Source organism: Emydura macquarii, unplaced genomic scaffold (genome assembly GCF_026122565.2).
Source record: "Emydura macquarii macquarii isolate MOO-44397 ecotype Brisbane River unplaced genomic scaffold, CSIRO-AGI_Emac_v2 contig_1390, whole genome shotgun sequence".
NCBI lineage: Eukaryota > Metazoa > Chordata > Testudines > Chelidae > Emydura > Emydura macquarii.
Window position 1 is genome coordinate 14,466,873 of NW_027131527.1, and position 23,444 is coordinate 14,490,316.

Consider the following 23,444-nt stretch of genomic DNA (forward strand, 5'->3'; position numbering starts at 1 on the left):
GCAGAGGCTTCATTATATTATCTGTAAATGCTACTGGACTGAATTGTACTTACAGAGAAAGAGCCCTTGCTGTCAGGCTCCTTGAGGAATTTAGAGGCAGCAAGATTATCAAGCTCCCTGTATCCTTTGGATTCAGACAGCCCCTGTTAGCAGCTGAATACAACAGGGAGCCCCTAAGGCTGTCCTAAACCCAAACAACAAATACACAGGCACAGGATGTTTACATGGCACCACCACTCACATATTCCTGAACACATTAAATTGAAGAGACTTATGAGGCAGGGGCCTGATTCTCCTCTTGATCATCCCAGTGAACATAGGGGGTAGCTCTACTGAAGTAAGTGGAGTTCCATTGGTGGGAGACTGGTGAGAAGAGAATCAGACACAAGGATTCTCACTATGTATTATTTTAAAAGGAAGCCAATGATGACCTCTTCTAATGCAGAGTTTTTGTGCAATATAATACAAACTTAATTGAAAACTCTTTACTCGGGGTTTGAAGTGATTTGTTTCATTCCATATTATAAACCTATTTATTGGTTGCAGTGTATTCAACATGCCTCTTATTAGCCAAGTCGCTCTTTAAAAGCACATTGTTATAAAAAATGCCATGTTGACATAATGTCAGTATGAAGCAACACAAGCTATTAAATCTGAGGCCCACAGAGATCCTGAACTAGATGCCTATCCAGATCTCACAGAGCAGCCCTCAATGGCCTATGAAAGATCTTTTTTGAGAGTGTGCAGCCCTTCACTTGTTTCTTTTTCTCTTCCTTTTCCCCATATCTCAGTAGACAGCTCCAGGTGTGGTACCCATCTCCCATCACTAATTCAGTGTCCCACACACCTTCACAAGCCACTAACTACTAAGGCACTCCACCTATCTAGTGGTGATCCCTAAGCCCTCTTGCAATTAGTGACCCCTGCAATAAACTTATGCATGATAGGTGATCTTTTCCCATGCTTTGTTCTGCTATAGGGATTAGCATTATATACAATACATACATCATGTTAAATAATAATTCCTATTTTCCCATCAGGAATAAATACTCTTTTCTCAGTTGCCACTCAGTAATAGGCCAAATGGTGGCAGATTTTCTGACTGGGACAACTGGTGTACACAGTGGAACCATGCTGAGGTGCAGAAGTGCTTTGCCCAGAGCTGGCCTGAGGTGTTTTGTCACACAGGGTGGAAAACTTCACCTAACTTAGCATCCCCAGAAGTTGGTGCCCAGGGCGACAGCTCTGATTGCCTCCCCCTAAGGCCAGCCCTGAAGCTGTCCATAGAGGTAAAGATTCAGATCCTCAAATCACTCATTATTCTACTTTTATCCGCTGCAGATGGATAATGGCATGAAACTCTTCTGATTGCAACACTGTTGTCTGCAGGTATCAGAACAAAAGATCCAGGTGAGGGAAGGAGATTTAAAGAAGAGGTGGGTATAGAACGGACCATGGACCAGACTCACATGGGTTTCACCTGTGAAATGTGCTGTAGGGTCTCCCACTGGTAGCAAGTCTGCATGGTGCTGGTCAGCACAGCTCCAAATGTGGGCAATACCAGGATCAGGCTGGTCAGAGGATTAACTGAATCAGCATATCTCTCCTGTGGAGCCCTTGATAGAACTTAAATGGAAACATTGGGGGAGAAGGCTGCCGTAAAACAGCCTGCTCCTAACCCCTCCCAGGGGCCATTGCTTCCTCCACTCTAAAGCATTAAGAACAAGTAGGGGGCTGAAGGGATTGATTTTTGAAGAAAGATTTAAAGAGCTATAGCTCCCCTCAGCTAAAGAATGATTGGAAGTGAACGTGATTGACAACAGACAACTGGAGTATGTAAATACCAAGGAGGGGGAGGAATAATTTAATCTGATATGTGAAATAATGGGTGAAATTAAGGAAAATTTAGAATAACTAATGTGTTTAACTGCCATTCAAGTTAATAGGACTCTTTTCAATTGCTTCAGTGAGTGATGTGTCAGGCTTTGATATTGTAGCACAATCTCCCAATGGAGAACATGGAAATGTTAATTTGTACCATCTAAAAGACACTGCCATTACTGGGGAATAGATTGTCGGGAACAATTCTTCATGGGCTTAGATAGGAGGGACCAGATGACCTAATGGGTCTTTTTGTCTCTAGCATTTCTGATTCTGTGGGTGAGGTAGAGACAGAGGGAAGGATGTTAAGGGAAGACAAATGCAGCGAAGGGGCAGGGTAGGGGAAACAAATAGAGAATCCAATTGCTATCCACATTGGGGGACAGAACCATGTTGGCCACACCCAGGCCCAACCTGTGCTTGCCAATCCCTCTTCCTCCCTCCCCCATCACCATCTTGGTGGTCTCACTGACTCCTTAGCACTCCACCAACCCAGGGTGATGCCACAAGGGGAAATTAATTGTATGGGTATTGCATGATTTCACTGTAGGACATTGATACAGCTATTGGGTACTTTAACTGTGTATTTCTTACCTTCACATATTTGGATTTCTTTTACATATAACCTTAACTGTGTTTCTTGCCTTTGTAATGTTTGACTTGGGGATAAACAGGATATCCCTGTAATGCTGGGGGAAGGGGTTTACCCTCAAAATCCCAACCAACACTTTCAACCTTAGCTCCATTTTAACATTTTTTGCCTGGGAATAAGCTCAGCTATGGAGCTACCTGCAAAGGGGTTGCACAGGAGTTATTAAATGGAATTTAGTATATAATTCTGTGGATTATGTGCAAGAAGGAATAGAATGTGGCTCGTTGATTCTGCAGGGCTAACAGGGGTAAGAGCCAGTAAAACATAATTTGTGTCATAAAGGTAGCCCATAACTCTAAAATATACAAGGGGGTGGGGCAGATCTGCTGAGAAAGATTTTTATGTAGCAATTTTTATGTAGTAATTTTTAAGATTCGTTCCCTACTCTTCTGTGCAATCTATGGGTCTGTTATGGCTCATTGTCTGTTTCCTTTACAGTGCTTAAAATCTGTTCCAATCACTTTGAGCTGAAAGATTTGGTTTTCTTAGCAATTATAGCCATGTTCTGATCTGAGAAAATTACTATTTGGTTTAATTATGAAACAGTGTTGTTTTTTTTAACTGACAAGAAACATTGAAAAGCTGGTGCTGCTAATTAGGTCCCAAATTTGTGCATTGGGTGATCAGTCAGAATTTGTCAAATAATTAGACCTTTTCAAAAGGGAAATTAAATAATTTCCATATGAGTGTGTATGGGTCATTTGAGGGATGGAGTAGTAGTGAAGAATAGATGGCAATCTCATAATGCTAATCCTTTTCCAAGACAAAAGAAAACTATTGTAATGGTGTGGTTTATAAAGGCAGGATTAAAACAGAATTGTTTATCCATTTGCAGTAGAAAATACAGTAGTACAGACACCACATCTTAAAAAAGGAATCATAATGTTATGGATGTAAAGCTGAGTTCACTTCATTAGGTAAAGACTGAAATTACTGTTCAGGAGAAACCTCCAATGGAGACACAAGAATAAAGACAGATAGGGAGGGTGATAGAAGTGTCTAAATATCCCTCTTCTCCCTGCAAAAGAATTCTGAGTGCTAGAAATCTCCAAGGAATGCCTTTCAACAGTTAATTTTTGCTGCATATAACCTCAGTAAAGCTGAGTGTGGTTTTGATAGTAAAGCCAGCAGGTGAAGTTTAGGATTGTTTGTACAATTAAACCTAATTTGTAGCAAAACAGATGTGATTTTTCTAATGAGGTGAAGCAGAATTGTACTCTTACGTTCATGTTGCTAGTTTTTGTGATTTTTATTACAAGCCTTACAATATTTGGTGTGTTCTTTAAGGCCCCATTAAGGCCCCTGGAGTCCTGTCATTACATGAAAATCTTGGATTTAATTTTTTTTTTTAAAGTAAATTTGTAGCCTTTGTGGTTGCAGAGAAGCTTCAAAACATGATCCCAAAGGCTTCAAAAACCAGAAGGCAATTAAAGAGAACTCCACATTTATTATTTTAATATTTTGTGATTTAAAAAAAAAAAATCACATTATTTTGGGGGCCCTGACATTTGAGCCCCTGGAGTTGTCGGTACTTTAGTATGTCCAGCTTTCCGTGAGAATCTTGCCCTTCTGCACCTGACAAATATATTTCCTCCCATTGTTTATAGATCACAAGCCAACATGGCTGTGATGTCAGCAGAACCATGGGCATAAGCTGTGCTATTTTGACCTTCCTTCTTATAAACAGCACAAAACACTGTAGGATCATGCAGAAAGAATCACTACTGGATTTTATTTAATTTCATGCCAAGTGATAGACTTTAAAAATAACAGAATCTAGAGGTAGATTACACCAGATTACAATGGTGGTAATGTATGGTAAAAATGTCAAGCACATCACATAGTTCTTCCTTTAACAGCTGTATAATAGTGTATACTCACATTTAAGTTATAGCAACCAAATTAACATTGCACGTATGTACTCTGATTTGTTTTCTTTAGGGAAGTCTGTCTGTGCCACTCTAAAAGGCTCAGGATTTATTTTTATATCTATAGCACACTGCTTTCCCTCAGGGCTTAATTAGATTTCTATGTAAAACAAGCCCTCCCCCACCACACATACACCCCGCCCCCTGCAAATACAAATAGGCACACAAACAGATACTCAGACATTAGTTATTTATTATCCATCTTCTCAACTGAAAAAAGCAAGTTGCTTAGCCTGAGAACAGTTATTTGCTAGCTCCCTGCCCAAAGACAATCTGATCTTGCCATATGACGAGACATTTTTTGTTATCATCAGTTCCAACAGGGTAGCCCTTGCTTTCTGTGATTTTTTTTTTTTTTTTACCTCTCACCAGATAAAGAAAGAAAACTAAATATAGTTTAAGGTGTGTTTGTTTGTTTCATTTCAAAATATCAATTTCAGATACAGGCCATGGCCCTATAATCAAATCTATGGGCTAAGCAGTTTCCATTTCCCCTTATTCTCCTGTTTTTTTCTCATCAGTCAGCCTCATCCCATATTTGAAATCCTGTACATTGACTGTAAAACAGACTTAAAATGGGCTCAAGATGGAGGACTGTGACTGGTCAGTAGTCACTGATTCCAGTGGCTGCAGTTCACAATGCATTGTTCAGCTGCTTGTTCTGAGTAGCACACCAGCAGGGGAAAGCAGAGCTGCAATAACACCCATCACTAAATCTCCTCCAAAAAGAGCTAGCAGAGGTCTATTAGTTCTAGCTAGTGCTCTTGCTCACACTGAATCCTCTAGCTGGGTTTTTGTACCAATTAGTTAATTACATTGCACTAATTATGGAGACATTGGTTGCAACTCTGTAGCTAAGGACGGGTTGAAATTAAATAAGGGGAGTGTACTGCAAATAGATACACTGAGTTTGCATAAGGGAGTTCTATAAACAGGCCGTTATGTTTAAGCAAACACAGAAGTGACAGAATTGAAAGAGCCTGCTTTTAAATTCATCTGGGAACATCAGGAGTTAGAGAGTCACAGAGTAAGGGGCATGGGCATAGAAGAACTGTGACTAGTAAGAAACAGTCTTCCACCTTCAGAAGCAGTTTTATTCATATAAAATCATCTTTAAAAAACCCTTCAGCATTATAGAGGATATTTGATTGTATACCCACTTCTAGGACAATGTACCAAGATTGAGAGGCTAGGTGGCCATTTAGATCAGAGGCTGGGAGAGCAAGTGCTTCAGTTCAATATTAGAATGTAAAGATTTTCTTTGAAATCTAAATGAAACTCTTTACAGCATTTTGCTCAGCATTTTAATAAAATGATAATAAATAAAAATAGCTTCTCTCACTCCCCAGCTGCCGTTCTGCAACTGAGTGAGCTTATAAATATAACAGAATTCCACTACATTCAATAGCTCAATCGCTGCTTATTAACTCTTACATCCAGGATTAGAGATGCATTCACCTTTCCAAATTGAGCAGTGGCATAGGTGATAGAACTAGGGGTGCTGCCGCTGATTTGAATTGGTTTCCATCATATACAGGGTTTACAGTTTGGTTCAATGGCTTTCAACACCCCGAGTATACAAGTTGTTCCAGCATCCCACCAGTGGCATCTAAGTCAATTAGCACCAGTAGACTTGAAACCATAGGCAGTGTCTCATTCGTCTAACTGTTATTATACTGCATAGTTGTATTGCTTCAGCTATATTAGGAAAACTTAAAATAAGAAAATCAGAAAAAGATGATGTCACAAATTTGGACATTGAAAATCTATGACTTAAAGACCGAAATGTGAATCTTCAACTCAAATGTCATTTTCATCTGTAATATATGGATATGAAAGGTGGGAAGCCACCAAAGATACAGACATTTAATTGCTTTTGAAAGTAAATGTCTTAGGAAAATACTAGGTATTAAATGGAAAGAATTAATAAGTGCCATGATTTGTTAGAGTTCAACAATTTCTTATCTCCAAAGTTATCTAGAAAAATATACATATCTGGGAGGTGTTAAGAATGAAACCGGAGCATCTGCCTTGACACGTGAGCCATTGGGCAGCTGGAGAAACATGCAAAAGGGGCCAACTGAAAGCATCCTTCTGTTGAACAGTACTTAAAGAGGGAAAACTTATGGGACTTAACACAGAGGACATGCAAAGGGTAGCCTTGAGTAGACAGGGATGATGGAGCTTTGTTTGTGCCCTAAGCAATGTCCTACCGCATGGGAAGGATTCAGCTTCAACTGCTAAATAGAACAAGTGGAAGCAACTAAAAACAGCTCACCGATGAAATCAGTGGGGAAAGAATAACCAGACATGTCAGTGATGATATTGCTACTCGTGGGAAACCTGAGCTGTTGACTCCCACATTTATAGCACTCGGCATCTTAGAATCATAAAATATTAGAGTTGGAAGGGACCTCAGGAAGCCATCTAGTCCAACCCCCTGCTCAAAGCAGGACTAACCTCAGCTAAATCATCCCAGCCAGGGCTTTGTCAAGCCACAGTTTAAAAACCTCTAAAGATGGAGATTCCACCACCTCCCAAGGTAACCCATTCTAGTGCTTCACTACTCTCTGTAGGGCAAGCAAGAATACTGTGACGCGAATGTAGCAGGGGTCATGGACATTATTGAAGCACACTTATTTCCTCACCTTTAGAGTAATTTGAAACTTTCTTTATTCAGAATAATAATAATTTTTGAATGTCTATACAATTGTATATATTTGCTTAATTTCTCCCCTCACCCTTCATGTGTTACTTGTTCTTCAGAGGCATGGACCATGACACAGAAACATAGAACTAGAAGAGACCTCTTGGGTCCAATCCCCTGCTACCACAGGCAACCCTGTCATATAATCCTGTTCATAAATTTATCAAGCTCCATCCTAAAACTAGATAGATTGTTAGCCCCCACTACTCCTAATTGGGAGGCTGTTCCAGAACCTCAATCTTCTATGGATTAGATTAGAATCCTTCTTCTAATTTCCAGCCTACTTTGTAGCCTTCTTACGCCAACATTGTCCTATAACTGAACTAGCTCTTCTCCGTCCCTGATTTCTTTACATAGAGCAATCATATCTCTGCTCAGCCTTCATTTTGCTAGGCTAACCAAACCAAGTTCCTTTAGTCTCCAGTCCTAAAATAGACCTTTAACTTTCTTAAACATGGGTGAACAGAACTTTATTTTGTATTTTAGATGAGGTCTTATTAGTACCTTGTAAAATGGTATTAATACTTCCCTCTCTCTACTGGAATTACCTCACCTGATATGTCCGAGAATTACATTTGCCTTTTTCATAGCCACATCACATTGGTGGCTCATAGTCATCTTATGACTGATTAAAACACTCATGTCTTTCTCTTCCTCTGTCATTTCCAACTGATGAGCCCTCACCTTATAGCAGAAATTCTTATTAGTCCAGAAATGTGTGACCTTGCACTTTGTACTATTAAATTTCATTCCATTTCTATGACTCTGGTCCTCAAAATCATCCAGTTCTTTCTGTTTAACATTCTGATTCTCCTCTGTGTTGACAATACCTCCAAATTGGGTGTCATCAGCAGATTTCATTAACACACTCCTACTTTTTGTGCCAAAGTCATTAATGAAAATATTAAATAAGGTTGGTCCCAAGGTTGATCCATGAGGAACTCCACTAGTGAACTCCTTCAGCCCCATAGTTCTCCTTTCAGCTTAACCCATTGTCATCTCCCTTTTAGCCAGTTCCTTATCCACCTCACTATATTGTACCAGTCCCTAATGTGTTTGAATAGCACACTGGGACTCCAATCCTGATGATCCTCTGGGTGCTATTTCAATATAAATATGTAACAATATTCCCCTGAATTCTCTTTTAAAAAGACAACTGCCTCTCATCCTCTCCCCTTTTGTCCACACTCTCTCCCCCTTATCCTATTTTTAGTAGTAGATTGTCCTTGGGGACTGAGCATAAGCTTTTGTCCAAATTTGCAAATTGAGCAACTTTTTGCCTTGTTTCACGCCCTTCCACACCCCTCATTTTCTTGTATGTCTTTTTTCCCCATTAGCTAGGTGCCATTTCAGCACTTTACTTCCAACCAGCATTGCCATTTGAGGGCAGTTGTCAGACTGGGAACAAGTGTAGCTAGCAACTTTTTTCACTTGGGCCTTATCTACACAGCAAAATTACATCAAGTTAGAGTAAGGGCTAGTCTACACTTAAGAGCGCTTGGGTAGTTGCGTTATATCAATGGAAGGCAGATCTCCCGCCAATATAATAAAACCATCTAAACAAGTAGTAATAGCTATATCGGCGGGAGATCATCTCCTGTTGACATAGTGCTGTCCACACAAGTGCTTATGCCAGCAAAAATGTATGTTGCTCAGGGATGTGTTTTTCCACACCCCTGAGTGACAAAAGATTTCCTGGCATAAGTGCTAGTGTAGACAAGACCTAAGTGTAAACTGACACAATACTGACCATTCAGTGAGCCCAAGCATTTGTTGTGACCCATCTGTGCCTAGGGTTGCCCACCTGAAAATGCCAAGGTCAAGGCAGGCTGCAAAAGGAGAGTGGATTCTCCCAGAACTGGTGGCTAACACTGAAATTAGATTCACCAACCAGTCACAAACAGTGCTCCTGATTCCCCACACTGGTTATCAAGAAGCCCCCCAAAAAAGAAATACACAGCCCCCTTTATTGCATTTCAGTCTCTGGCTTCAAATCAGCAACTGGGTCTAGTAGTGAGACAAGTTATTTAAAAAACTCCATTCACTTTACCAAAATGTCCTCCTGATCCCCAAAGGGTCAGCCACATTACCAGATCAATATTAGTTTGGATCTTACCCAAAATATCACACTGCCAGCCACTCCTTAAATATCTAAAACTAAAGGTTTATTATAAAAGGAAAGAAACAAACAAGATGAGAGCTGCTAAATGGTCAAAGCAATCAGACACATACAAATGACTCAATGAGTCATCAAATCGGATGGACAGTGTTGACACTAATCTGCCTAGGAGGTGTAACCCAGTAGCACAGCACAAATTTTTGGATACAGATATATCACACACATCCATAACTTACAATACAAAAATAATACACATACATAAACAATATTGTCATATTTAGCAATTTATAACCTTTCCAATGGTACCTGACATGGCATATTGTGTAAGAATAATTGCAATTTTGTCATATTAGTACTAAGTAATATTATAAATGGTCACTCATATTTTAGACAGTGTCACACTTGTCATATTTAATATCCAGCAGAAATTGTAACAGACACCGTATAACCTTGTCTGCGTGTCTAACATTGTGCTAGTTAAAGTTTTCAAATATGCTCAGATTTTCTAATCTAATTAGGACCATGAAGATATCTGCCCTATAACTGCACAACATGTCTAGGGTCAAAGTAGCTCCATCTCTTGAATGGAGATGCTGCTACTGCCAGATCATCAACTGTGTGCAAAGGTTCTGGCTTGACCTTCAGCAAGAGCAATAGGCTTTTCTCCATTGCCTCCAGCTATTGTGTGTCACAATCTTTGAACAGATTAGATCAGAAACTCAGGGGGATTTTGTTATTAAATATTTGTTCCCCATATAAGTACTTGTAGACTGTAATCTAGTCACTCCTTAACCTTCTCTTCAAGTTAAACAGAATGAGATACTTGACACTCTCACTATAAGGCATGTTTTCAAATTCTTTAATCATTCTTGTGGCTCATCTCTGAACCCTCTCTAATTTATTAGTTGCATTCTTGAACCGTGGCTACCAGAACTAGACTCTGAATTCCAGCAGTGGTCGCACCAGTGCCAAATACAGAGATAAAATAACCTCTCTACTCTTACTTGAGATTCCACTGTTTATGCATCCAAGGATCACATTAGCTCTTTTAGCTACAGCATCATATGGGAGCTCATGTTCAGCTGATTATCCACCACAATCCCCAAATCTTTTTCAGAGTCACTGCTTCCCAGGTTAGTCTCCCATCCTTTAAGGATGGCCTACATTTTTTGTTCCTAAATGTATACATTTTTACATTTAGCCATATTAAAATGCACATTGATTGCTTGCGCCCAGTTTGTCAAGCAATCCAGGTCATTCTGAATTAGTGACCTGTCCTCTTTATTATTTGCCACTCTCCCAGTTTGTATCATCTGCAAATTTTATCAGTGATGATGTTTTCTTCCAGGTCATTAATAAAAATGTTATATGGCGTAGGGTCAAGAACCAATCCCTACAGGACACCATTTGAAACAGACCCACTCGATGATGATTCCCTGTTTACAGTTACATTTTGAGCCCTATCAGTTAGCCAGTTTTTAATCCATTTAATGTGTGCCATGTTCATTTTACCTCATTCTATTTTTTTAATCACCATGTTGTGCAGTTCCAAGTCTCTTAAGAAGGTGCTTTACTGAAATGGGTCCTCTGTGATTATTCCTGGCCCCGGCACAGGAAAGTCTCCATGTGCTTTCTTTTCTCCAACCCTGCAGAGTCAAGCACAATCTGCCCCTTGCATAGAGTTTGCAATACATTCTTGCTTTAGATACCAAACCAGAGGTAAAATATGTCACAGCAACTGTTAGTACAAATACTTTGATTCATGTGTTGCTGCTTCTAGTTGTTGTGTAGTTGTAGACTGATTATGCTGTAAGAATGGTTCTTAACCCTCCCATGTGATATCTCATGTGTAATTTCAGAATTGAGGGTCCAGTCTGTGTTTCATTGCTTCCATCCTGCTGCCTCCAGTTTAACTGAGCTCTGGAAAAATGCCTACTCATTGCTTATTCTGAGCTGCTTCAACAAATGATTGCCAAATCTTCACTGCTATCATGATTTGAGGGATAAGTTGCAGGTCACTGGAAGTTGCTGGCAGAAACTGCATCTTGGCAGCCTGTCACTGAGCCCGCTTCATATAAGTGGGAAAACTGCCCAGGTTCCTTTCAGAGAGCTAGATGTCTGCAGAGATGGAAAGATATATTTAGAAGTACAACTTGCCAGCATCATATTGTGTAATTAAAGCTTTTGGTCTTCTTTGTGAAGATAAGAACTAGCATATGGTTAACAAACTGCAAACAGAAAAGACAGGAGAAAAAGCCACTGAAACTTGTAGCTGCATCTTCTGATTACTAATCTTGCAGCACTCCACACACACCACCCACACTTCTCCTTAACTCTCTTCACCCATAATAAGGTGTAATAAACGTGAATGTTGGTAAGAGACTAATCTTTATTTCCTGGCTATAAACACCTGATCTATGGCTACGGCTACACTGACAGTGGCAAAGTCACCGCCGTCAGATCTATTTCTCTGGATCGACTGAGTGATCAGTGAAGACCCGCTCAGTCGATCCAGAAATCGATGTATTAAGACCACCTTCTCAAGTGGCATAGCGCTGTGTTGACGGGAACACGGTTCCCGTTGGCGCAGTGCAGTGAAGACAGCGTGCAGAAGAGAAGCAGAGAAGTCGACCAGAGTTACGCAAGTTTTTTGCATAGCTTGCATAACTCCAGTCAACTGCCACTGAATCTTGGAGGTAAGTGTAGACAAGCCCTATGTCAGGGTTACAAAAGGTTATTGACCCCTGTCCTGTAACAGGGATATTATCAATTAATCCAGTTGCTCCTGATAAATCTACCATCATGTAAGGCATGAGAGTTTAAATACAGGCTTAGAGATAAAACATTATATCAGCAATAAGTACACACTGTTGAAAAAAGTTTTGAAATTGTTTTTTAAACATTTTCAAGTTGAAAATTTTGTTGCAAAATTCTTGACTAGCTCTATGCAGGAATCAATTTACTGGCAGCCATACACAGGATTTTATTTGTGTATTTTTGAGCAGGGGGTTGGACTAGATGACCTCCTGAGGTCCCTTCCAACTCTAATATTCTATGATTCTATCATTTTCTCCCAGGCAGTGCTACTATTAAGATGGCTAGGAAATGAAATTCTGCCTTGATTGTGATAGAGATTTCACATGGGGGTTTAACTGGGGAACATAAAACAGCAATAAATTTTCACATTGCTTCTTTTTTTAGACCACCTATCTTTTTAGAGAAACCCTTGGGAGGATTCAGACCGGTGTGTGCTGAATCTGCAGCTTCCACGTCCATCCTTCTGGAGCTTTAAAAAAACAAAACAAAACCCTCATTCTTCTACAATAGCTGTTTGCTTGAGAGTTAGGGGTTGTGTCGGGTGTGCGTATGTTATATTAATTTAGATAGAATACAGGGGCTAAAAGTGTAACATAACCCAGTCACTGTCCAACATTAAACAGTGTTTAAACAAAGACCAGGGTTTGGTATACAGAGACTTCAGCCTGCTTAGTATCATGGCAAACACAGCATTAAAAATCCTTTAAAACTTTTATTAAAGATAAAGAAAAGAAGGAAAGTCAGTTAAAGCATTTGAAATGTAATGTATTAAGTAAGCCTTCCAATTTAGAAAGAAAAAAGCCCTTGTTTCACAGTCTTTTAGATGGTATCAAAGATGGTAATAACTGCACTTTTGGAGGAAAAGAAATGTTAGTTGAGATGGGATAGAGCTGCTGTTGTTGCTTTTAAAGTCCGATCCCATTTCTTCCCAGATGGTATTTGGTATTCAGCTGGAGCCTGTGGTGGTGGCAGTGTCATCTGTGTCCCTCATTCTGGGCAGGGCTGGTCAGAACATCTCTCAGGATCAGGATGACGAAGGCCAAGGGTTCCAGGAGATGGTGGGGGTGGCAGCCATGATGGTGAAGCTTGCTCCAGTAGCCAATTTTTCCCCCCAACATCTCTTTCTTTAAGGACCCACAAAGGGAACGGTGGGCGGACTAGCCCATCTCCTCATTATTTTGTCCACCAGTTAGGCCTAATATCTGACACACCAATTTTGGTTCATTGATTTCTGGTTCCATATTTTTCTTGTTTACCAAGCATGATCTTCACACAGTCCTTCAGTGATATAGGTAGGCCGTTTAATTTGGACTAACTGAGTCTTTTTGTCTTCCTTTCATACTTTTTGCCATCAACATTTTGTTGTTATAGGTTATTGTGACATCTTATGAACTTTCACTTACTTTTTACAGTTGAGTTCACAATTAGAGTAAACTTACAGGCCCAATTTTTGGGAGTGTGAGAGAGATGAATGTGCCAGGACCATCAAAGTTAAATAGGGGATATTGAAGGAGACTATGGGTCAACATCTCTGTTCCCCCATAACATGCAGAAACTCTTAAACAAAATATGTGTCATGCTGATGTAACATTGCAACGTGACAACCTTGCATCCACTTAAAGAGGAGACCTATCATAGCCGACATCATGAAGCCAGTTAAATTGTATGTAACACAGCTACTTAGGGCAAGATACTGGCCAGAACTGATGTATGGGAGAGGGTTTGTATACATGTGTGTATAGTGCGAGTGTGCTTTTTGTGAAGCTTGTCCTGCAATGGGATGGTCATTTAGCATGTGGACCAGCAACAGAAGTGGACCCTCTGCAAAGTCTGTGGTAATGTGCCACATGTATGGCTTTAAAAACTCTTTCTTTTGTGGGATTGAACATGTATGCAAGAGTATTTGTGTGGGTGCACGTACGGGTTCAGTTTGATGTATATTTTTAGGATGTGGTTTGGAGAGCTGTGTCCCTGAAGACTTGTGCACATAACTTTTTAGCGGATGGTAAATGCGTAAGAACACTCTGTTGAATAAAATGCTTTTTGGAATATCTACAAACTTCCGGTAAATTTAAAACAAATAAATAAATCAGCTCCTTAGAGCTAATTTTTTTCTTAAAAGAAAAAAAAACAATAAAAAACAGCCCTCACCCCAGTAGATTCTTATTTGGAGGAGGGAAGATGACCCCCTTTATAAGTAATAGAAATAATTCAGCTGTTACATCTGTGGACTTTTCAATGACTTCCATGCCAGCTTCTCTCAGCTTGTTGATAGACAGTGTTTTGATTGTACTCAGTGCTTTGTAGGGATGGTGGTTTCCAGCTGCCTTTTAATATGCTCTATAGACCAGTTTCATCAATTAAAATATGCAGTTTTGGAGAGGGTCAGTCTGTTAGCAAAATAAATTTTTGTTTTTAATAAATATTTTTCTAAAAAACTCAGTGAATTGAGTGCTGTTAAAACTCAGCCGAACTGAAATTCTCTGTAATTTATCCCATAACAAGGGAAGCAGCTGTGCAGGTTTCCCCACAAAAATGACCATCAAGGGACTACTTAGAGTAATTCAGTCATTGGCCCCTTTGATGAAACTACCATATAGTGCCAATTGTGATGTGAACAATCTATCAATTGGGACCTGGACAGACACCACCATCTTTGTTCACATACGTATTCAACAGCTATCAAATGGTAACAACTTCTTCATTTGTGACATGGGCTATACTTGAATCATAAACTAATTAACAGGTTGGTTTGTAAATTTTCAGAAAATTCATTCTATACTTACAGTAAATTGGGGTGAGGGCATTCATTGTTCATACATAACAGAGATTTCATCTCTGTTTTAAATGCCAACCTAACACAACCTTAACTTTGCAGACACTGTAACAATGCCATAACATAGAAAAGTTGTCACTGGTGCACGATCACCCATTGAGGGGCCCAGACTAGGGTGATTTTTGGGAAGAGAGTAGGAAACATTTCTCTGGGCAGGTTCATTTGTTTGTCTGTCTGTTTTAAACAATGGCAGTGATGTGAAGTTGTTTTGGATTTGGAATTTTAGAATAAATTCTGGGAGATGGATTAGAGGCCTAGATGAAGTTGAAGCAGTGAAAGATACTATGATGAATTCACTTATCACGTGGCTCTTGCCTCTACGTATATGAGGAGATGTAGATATTGCATATGTGCATCACTTTATTTAACATAAAACTGAAAAGCAACCATTTTGGGAGTAGAATGGGACAGCGATTATAACAGTGCCAGAAAAACGGCACATCTTAGGGTCAGGAAGTGAAGATTTTCATATCTAATGAAAGCAAGGTGGGATTTTAGGTACATGAAATGTTAATCTCCTAACACCATTGTTTCCCATTCATTCACCACAGACTAATAGGGAAGATATGCCACCTCCTGAGTCATCATTTTGCTCATCATCTGACTTTTATTTTGGAGACCTTCCACTCAAGTACTGACTAGGCCTGGCTCCACTTACACTGAGAGTTCTAACAAGAGCACAGCCTATGATGGTTAGACTGGAAGGTCTGTGAATAGTGGTCTTTTGGCTGAATTTCTAGAGGCTTTTTGTCTCTCCTCCCAAGCCGTATTTGATAGTCTTGTTTAAAGGAAAGAATCAGGAATGAAGCGCAAAGAAAATGGCAGGTCATTTAGTGCTTTTACAGCCCTAGTTGTAGTCCAAGTAGATGCCATTAGAATTTTTCAACTGATCTCTTAGTTTCTAGCACCAGAAATCAGAATTCCAGTATTTATTGCTTTGTTTTAAAACCTCGTTAGTCTGCTGAAATCGATAAAACATTTTCCACTAGGGAGAGCTGTGTACGGCTCAGAATTGGTATAGCTAGTCAGGAATGAAGTACTGTTATTTTCACAGTATTAAATTAGGTTGTAAAATGTTAAAAAAACAACAACAAAAAACCCACAAATCTACCTTCTTCCCTCAACCAAATTGTCTGATGTTGGGAGGCATTAATAAGCCTGTCATTTATATTGTAGCCACGAGAATCTGCAAGACTCCACGTGTTCACTTTCCTCCTCAAGAAGACTATCCCCAGCAACAGCCTTCAGAGCCCATCAGAGCTCACTGTTGAGTAATATGAATTGCTTCCTTTTCCTGTGAGTCTGTTCTTCATTTTTCCAGGATTTCCAGATCCTGTTGACTCCAGGGAGTGAAATTCTGTTTTCTTCAAGAGTCTTTACTACTTTTCTGTTCCATTCCTTGAGAATCCACACAATATGTTAGGAGGAGAAATCCCATAGCTCTCAGAGGGTTACCACTATAAAAACATCATGGTGCTGCAGTGTTTTGCATCACTACCGATCATAGAAATGTAGGGGCTGGAAGGGACCTCAAGAGGTCATCAAGTCCAGCCCCCTGCACTGAGGCAGAACTAAGTACACCTAGACCATCCCTGGCCTTTCTATCCTGTTCTTAAAAATCTCCAATGATGGGGATTTCACAACCTCCTTTGAAAGTCTATTCCAGAGTTTAACTATCCATATAGTTAGAAAGTTTTTCCTACTATCGAATCTAAATCTCCCTTGATGCAGAGTAAGCCCATTATTTCTTGTCCTACCTTCAGTGGACATAAAGAACAATTGATCACCATCCTCTTTATAGCAGCCTTTATCATATCTGAAGATTGTTATGAGATCTCCTCCTCTGTCTTCTTTTCTCAAAACTAAATATGCCCCGTTTTTTTAACCTTACCTCATAAGTCAAGTTTTCCAAACCTATTACCATTTTTGTTCTCCTCTGGACTCCCTCCAGTTTGTCCACATCTTTCCTGAAGTGTGACACCCAGAACTGAACACAACACTCCAGCTGAGGCCTCCCCTGTGGCAAGTAGAGCAGGACAATTACCTCCTGAGTCTTATATATAACACTTCTGTTAATACATCCCAGATTAATATTAGCTTTTTTCCCTAGTTTGTCACATTGTTGACCCATATTCAATTTGTGATCCACTCTATCCCCCAGATCCTTTTCAGCAATGTTACCGCCTAGCCAGTTATTTTCTATTTTGTAGTTGTGCATTTGATTTTTTTCCTTCCTAAGTGTAGTGTTTTGCATTTGTCTTTATTGAATTTTATCTTGTTGATTTCAGACCAATTTTTTCAATTTCTCAAGGTTGTTTTGAATTCTAATCCTGTCCTCCAAAGTGCTTGCAACTCCCATCCCCTAGCTATGTCTCATCTGCAAATTTTATAAGCATCTTCTCCACTATATTATCAAAGTAATTAATAAAAATATTGAATACTACTGGACCCAGGATTGACCCCTCTGGGATCCCACTAGATACGCCTTCCCAGTTTGACAGCAAACCATTGATAACTACTCTGAGTATGGTCTCTCAAACAGTTGTGCACGCACCTCATAGTAATTTCATCTAGACCACATTTCCCCAGTTTGTTTATGAGAATGTCATGTTGGAATATGTCAAGACATAGCTTGTCTGTTGGTTTCCCCTCTCCACTAGGCCGGTAACTCTGTCAAAGAAATAAATTAGGTTGGTTAGGCATTATTTGTTCTTGACAAATCCATGCTTGGTATTACTTATAAACCTATTACAAATTGATGGTTTAATAATTTGTTCCAGTATCTTTCCAGATACTGAAGTTCGGCTGGCTGATATACAATTCCTTGAGTCCTCTTGCATATAACTCTTCCTCCCCTCCCCAGTACACCCAGTGCACACATGCACAGATGTGTACCCTGGTTCCTGTATGTTACAATTTGTAATATTTTAATGGGTGTCTGACATGCCTCAATAAATATCTCCATCATTAATACAGTAGACACCAATTTCAAAGCCCCACCCCAGAGAAACACATCATAGTAATCAGTTTCCTGTGATGGGTTCTCCCACAGTTGCCATTGGCTGCCTTCTATGGGATCATCAGTACAATTTCTGGGATGCACTTGATGCCTATCTTTCCTCCCTCCAACTCCAATACAATTACACTGATGCTGTCAGTCATGGTTCTGGGATGTGGCATAGGAGAAAGGACTGATATATCATTAACAATTTTTATAAGGCATGAAGAAAATAGACAAAAATAATTGAAAGAGAGGTAAGAAAAGTAACCTGTGAGCTTCGGGAAGAAGAATGTTGAGGTATTCACATCTGCAGTCGCAGTTCAGAGCTTCTTGCATAAATACAATATTAATTAAATATTAATATTAAATACAAGGCAGGTGAATTTCAGTGTTGCGACCATTATTTTACATTTCCCCCAGTCTTCACATGGCTGGTAGGTGAGATTCAAGTAGTCGAAGGCTTGGAACGAGAAGGAAATATTTTGTTTCATTCCGTTTGATTTTGCCATGAGCTTTGAAGACTAGAGCGGTATATTCACACTCTTTCACACATCTGTATTTGGAATCTTGAACTGGATCCCTTTCTAGCTTTCTTACAGGTTATTCAAAAGACTCATTGTGGGGGAACTGTACATAGCAGGAGCTCTCTGGCAACCAAGATTAAAAAATCTACTCATTCAGATGCAAAATTTCAGGGTTTTTTTCTCCATGCAGGTAGGGGGATATCTCAAGAAGCCTTTTGGACAAGAATGTCTGAAAAGTTGCCTAAAACCATGCCACAAAACAAGGCAGAGCTCTTCATGGCACAAATTCTTCCTTACTATGTGTTTTACCATACACAGCGCAATGGGCCCCTGATCTTGAATGGGGAACTGCTTGGCATTACAGTAATGCAAATAATAAAATAAAATTAATAATTCTATGAACATCTGTGAAATACTCTCAATTATTTTCTGTAAGGCTGGGTAAATAGGGCAGCTGCACATCTGTTTTACATTGTGGCAACTGTATCTTTGCAAAAGAAATTACAGACATAATTTCCTTATTGTTTAATTAAAGCCATAAAATATGCAGAATGCACCCAAATTGTGGAGTTCAATTCAGAATTGTAAGATCCATGATTCCCTACCCAGACAACAGTTTTCTCCTGTTCTGAGTGTTAGTGAGTTTTTCTATGATGGGAAGAGGAGAGGGATTTGATCTGTGTGTGTATTTCAACAAGACAGTTAGAATCCCCTCGTGTAGACTGTCCTAGCACAACCTGCAGGGCTTTTGGTTTTCCCCAGCAACATCTGAGTTATTGGTGAGCAGCAAAGCAGTTTGAAGCTGTTAAATTGTGCTAGATATTTGCAGTATCCCATAATTCAAATGGCTTTTTCTCAAATTTCTGGAAATAATTCACCTCTGGGCTGAGACCAGGCAAGGACAATTCAATCTAAAGGAAATATTTTTCAGAACCTGATGTGTGTGAAAACAAAATCTTATAATGAAGGCATGAATGTGACCTTAATTATAGCTCTATCTCCAAAATCAGCTGAGTCTGCAACTCTGGCACCCATCTAAAGCGAGGTCACTTGTACTCCTAGCTTCCACGCCCCATTCTCGTAGGGTGTAATTTATGTACTCTTTCTTCAGTTAAACCCTCTTATTATGAATAAATAATAGACATAGAAATTGGAGCATTACCAGAGCTTCAAAACCCTGAGCTCCTGGGCTTCAACTAGTCACAGAGCGCAGTTGCTGCCTCACTCTCTGTCTTACATTGGATTCATTTCATTTCACAGACTGATTGCACCTAAGGATGCGAGTGACAAAGATCTTAAATTCCCAAGGGCCTGACTATCTTGTGTGTGTCTCTGTCATAATCCAGATGGTTGTTTATTTTGTGCATGTTCTTCTTGTTCCAGATGTCCCTGTTGAGAAACTTTCTTCAATGGAGTCCCTGCAGAGTGTGAACCTGAAGTCAAATCCCCTGAATGAGGAGGTCCGGGTGATTGCCAGGCCGCTGATAAAATTTGACCTCCTGGTGTCTCGAAAGGGAGCACATGCTGCCCCACAAGTCTGAAACACTGACTTTGGGTGTGTGGACTTGGTATGACTTCATTTGAGAATGGTTTTTAAAGGGAAAGTCAGGGTATGAGGCTGCAGGGCATGCTTATCTAGAATGGCTCCACCAGCTTTTGCAAGCTACATCACTCCTGCATGTGTTAGGTTTTGTGTAGCTGTGAGGAATGGGATGGGGGGAATTGTGTTTTTTCAGAATCAATATTTCATTGATAGAGAGTGGATCTGCTTGTTGTTTCTTTGCAGCTGTCTAAAATACACAAAAACAACAAGAGTCCTGGAGCACTTTAAAGACTGACAAATGTAATTAGCTTATGCCTGCAGAAATTAAATGTGTTGGTCTTTCAAGTGCTACAAGACTCTCATTGTTTTTGCTGTATACAGACTAATACGGCTACCCCTCTGGAACTAAAATACACAGCACACAGAAGTGCAATGAGTCCCTAGTAAATTGCTATTTGATAAAGGAATAAATCTGTGAAAAGATTAAACTTCCAGGGCAACAGAAATGCAGAAATAAATTGGATAAGAGACTCAGTCTCCTGAGTGGATTTTCTATGCATCAAAGAAAACTAGAATTAATCTCACAGCAGAGCCTTCTGCAGTGAGTCTCTGGTGAAAAAGAGACTTGTTAGAAGAATAACACTTTGCTGCAGCAGTGATCAATGTAATAGCCTACTCCATTCCTGTATCAGTCAGAGCCCTGTTATTCAGCGTGAAGCATGGGATGGAGCAGAAGAGTGCTGGAGGGAGACTCTGTCCCATGAATAACGGGAAAGCACTTGTTTACAGAGCCTTGCTGATCCGGGATTGAATGAAAATACTATGTGGATGGACTGTTTGACTGGTTTGATCTTGATGGCTTGCCCCAAGGATCTGAGCCGGATGTTAGGTGGAGCTTATTAACTGGGCACCTCTGTGAGCATCAAAACAAAACCATAAAACTTACCCTATAATACAGATATCCTTTTGGAAAAAAATATCCTATCTACAGACAATTCCTTTTCTTCTCTGGTTCTTCCAATCAGGATTTGATTGACAAGGCATAATGATCACCCTGCCCCCGTTTGGACAGATTAGTTGATTTGGTCCAAGATAAATAATTTCTGTTCAGCCTCCTAGGTCTTGTCTTCACTGCAATGTTAACTTGAGTTATAATTTGAATGCTGCCTTTAACTCAAATCCCAACCACACACAAAAAACCTTTATGGAAGTGTAATGGTACTTTTAAGTCAAGTTGGCTGGCCTGAGAGGGAAGGCAAAGGCCAAAACTCAAGTGAGCACAACTCGTCAGTTGCTAACATGACCATTCTGCTGTAGTGTGGACGCAGGCTAGCTCCACTCGAATGCCAATACTTCTCTAATGCCTTCCCACAATTCCTCCCCTGTGCCCAGAAAGGACAGACAAGTTCCCCTACAATTTACTGGGAAAGAATTCATAGAAAGGCTCATTTTATTACATCACTAAGAACCTTGGATTGTGTGCATCCCCAGAGTTCTTAGTGCTACATGAGTGCCTCTCCAGTGTGGCTACAGCAGCTCAAGTATATCACAGTGAGCTAGGCTTGCTTGAACTCAGCTAATATGAGAACAGTCATTCAGGGTAGATAACTTGAGTTATACTCCTAGTGTAATACCACTCAGTGGCACTGCATTGACATTAACAAGAGAAGGGCTGGAGGAACATGTTTGAAAACCCTTGGTTTCTGCATGTCACTCCAGTGTATGTTAATTCAGCTTTTAGTGATCTCTCTGAGTGTGTCCTGTCATGAGCTGCTTACTGCTTGTCCCATGAAGATTTCACGTTAGATGCATTTTGTTTTAATAAATTTAACTTAGTTTCCTGTTGCGCAGGATCAAGAGAGAACCTGGTGGATGGAGGAATCAGAAAGTTTCTGGTGAGAAATGATATCTGATGGTTTGATTTAAAACAAAAAGGCAATAAATTAACATATTTGTTTCATCCTCTACTTGAATAATGTTTTTCACAGAATACAGACATATGCTGGATGTGCCTAATACATACATGCGGATGTTATTGTTTCCCTTTCTGACCCATGCAGCTAGTCTAAGTTTGGGGGCCCAGGAAATTCCAGCTGGAAGCAGCAATTGATGGAGTCTGGTATTTTCTTTGATGCAATCTAATTTATTTACAAGGAATGTACAACATGCTGCTTTGCGCACATGCTCCCACCCACCAGTCAAACACTCCATCTGCAGGGTTCTAGGTTCGGGCAGACTCAGTTTCGCCTTGTTTTTGGTGTGCCCCCCTGATGTGTTAAGGGGAAGTTCACACATCAGTTTCAGTGAAGTTTTAGCTCTGCTCTTAACAAGATTTCACCCAGCTTGTAACATCTAAATGGGGAAACAGTCATTTCAGTGGGAGTACATTTACGTCTCTATTGCTCACTTCATCTCTAAAAGGTTGGCTGCTTTCAAATATTGGTATTAGTGGCAAGTTGGGTAGAAGGCTTTTGTTGTTCTATACCCACTTTATTTACAATGAAACTTTACTTTGAAATAATATATGTGGTTGGTTTTATAACATTGGCCATTTTGTAGAAGCAGTGAGATGGATTCCTAAAGCTCTACTGACAAAAAGTCATTTTCATTTAATCAATACGTGAAATGTCAAGTGTCAAAATAAATATACCCTTTGCTAAACCTCTTTAATGCTTATCTTCTTGAGAGCAATTGTGTTCCCATCTGGCCTGGCTTGATTGTAAAGATGATTTCTTTAAACAATCGATACATGCTGTGAACTAGACATTCTTTATTGCTTTGCATTGAAATCAGTACTGCCTGTGCTTTCTTCTTTAAAATCATAATCTTGATTCCAAGTTACTGAATTCAGAAGTGGTGTGTGCATGTGTGAATATAATACTGTATGTTAATTCAGAATTTTTTGTGACTTCATATTGATGTCTAAGAAGTCAACATTGTACTACTTCAATTACAGAGATGATTGGGAGCTGGCAGCATGTTATTTCAGATGACTTTCAGATTCCATGACATGGTACAGCCATAAAAGAAAGAGCATAAAATAATATGACAGGTTGACAAGATATTTGCAGGGTCTGATCATTTAAAACTCATTGCATAACACAAGTCATTTATCTATTTAATAAAAAAGACCTAGACTAGATACCACAGACTACTCAAGTGTTTGAGATTTAAACATATTACAGAATATGCACCAGGGAGTTCCCTAGTGGTGGCTGATACTTTATCTAGGAGTTCTATTGGTCATCTAGATTCTTCAAAGGCTTTGAAAGACACAGAAGAACTAACATGGGTGCCATATTGAGTGGGCTGCCATCCTCACTACAGAGATCAGAACTGATTAAAATAGTTGCTAGTGATGTGATGATACCATTTAAAGTTGTGTATCAGATGTTACTGAGCAGACGTCCCAGATCCAGCCCTTGACTTCTATGCA

At 39.7% G+C, this 23,444-nt stretch overlaps 1 protein-coding gene across 10 annotated transcripts in view; it reads left to right on the forward strand.

Annotated features, from left to right (window-relative positions):
* LRRC20 (leucine rich repeat containing 20) overlaps window positions 1–22,669 on the forward strand; it is a 145,199-nt gene extending 122,530 nt beyond the window's left edge. For 9 of the 10 annotated variants that reach the window (XM_067552696.1, XM_067552692.1, XM_067552691.1 and 6 more), the window contains one exon: window positions 19,849–22,669. In XM_067552696.1, the coding sequence (XP_067408797.1) occupies window positions 19,849–20,006 (158 nt within the window). In that variant the 3' untranslated portion in view covers window positions 20,007–22,669. Of the gene's footprint in view, window positions 1–1,389; window positions 1,437–19,848 lie in introns of all 10 variants that reach the window. The other variant, XM_067552697.1, reaches the window with a different exon arrangement.
* Window positions 22,670–23,444: the final 775 nt, after the last annotated feature.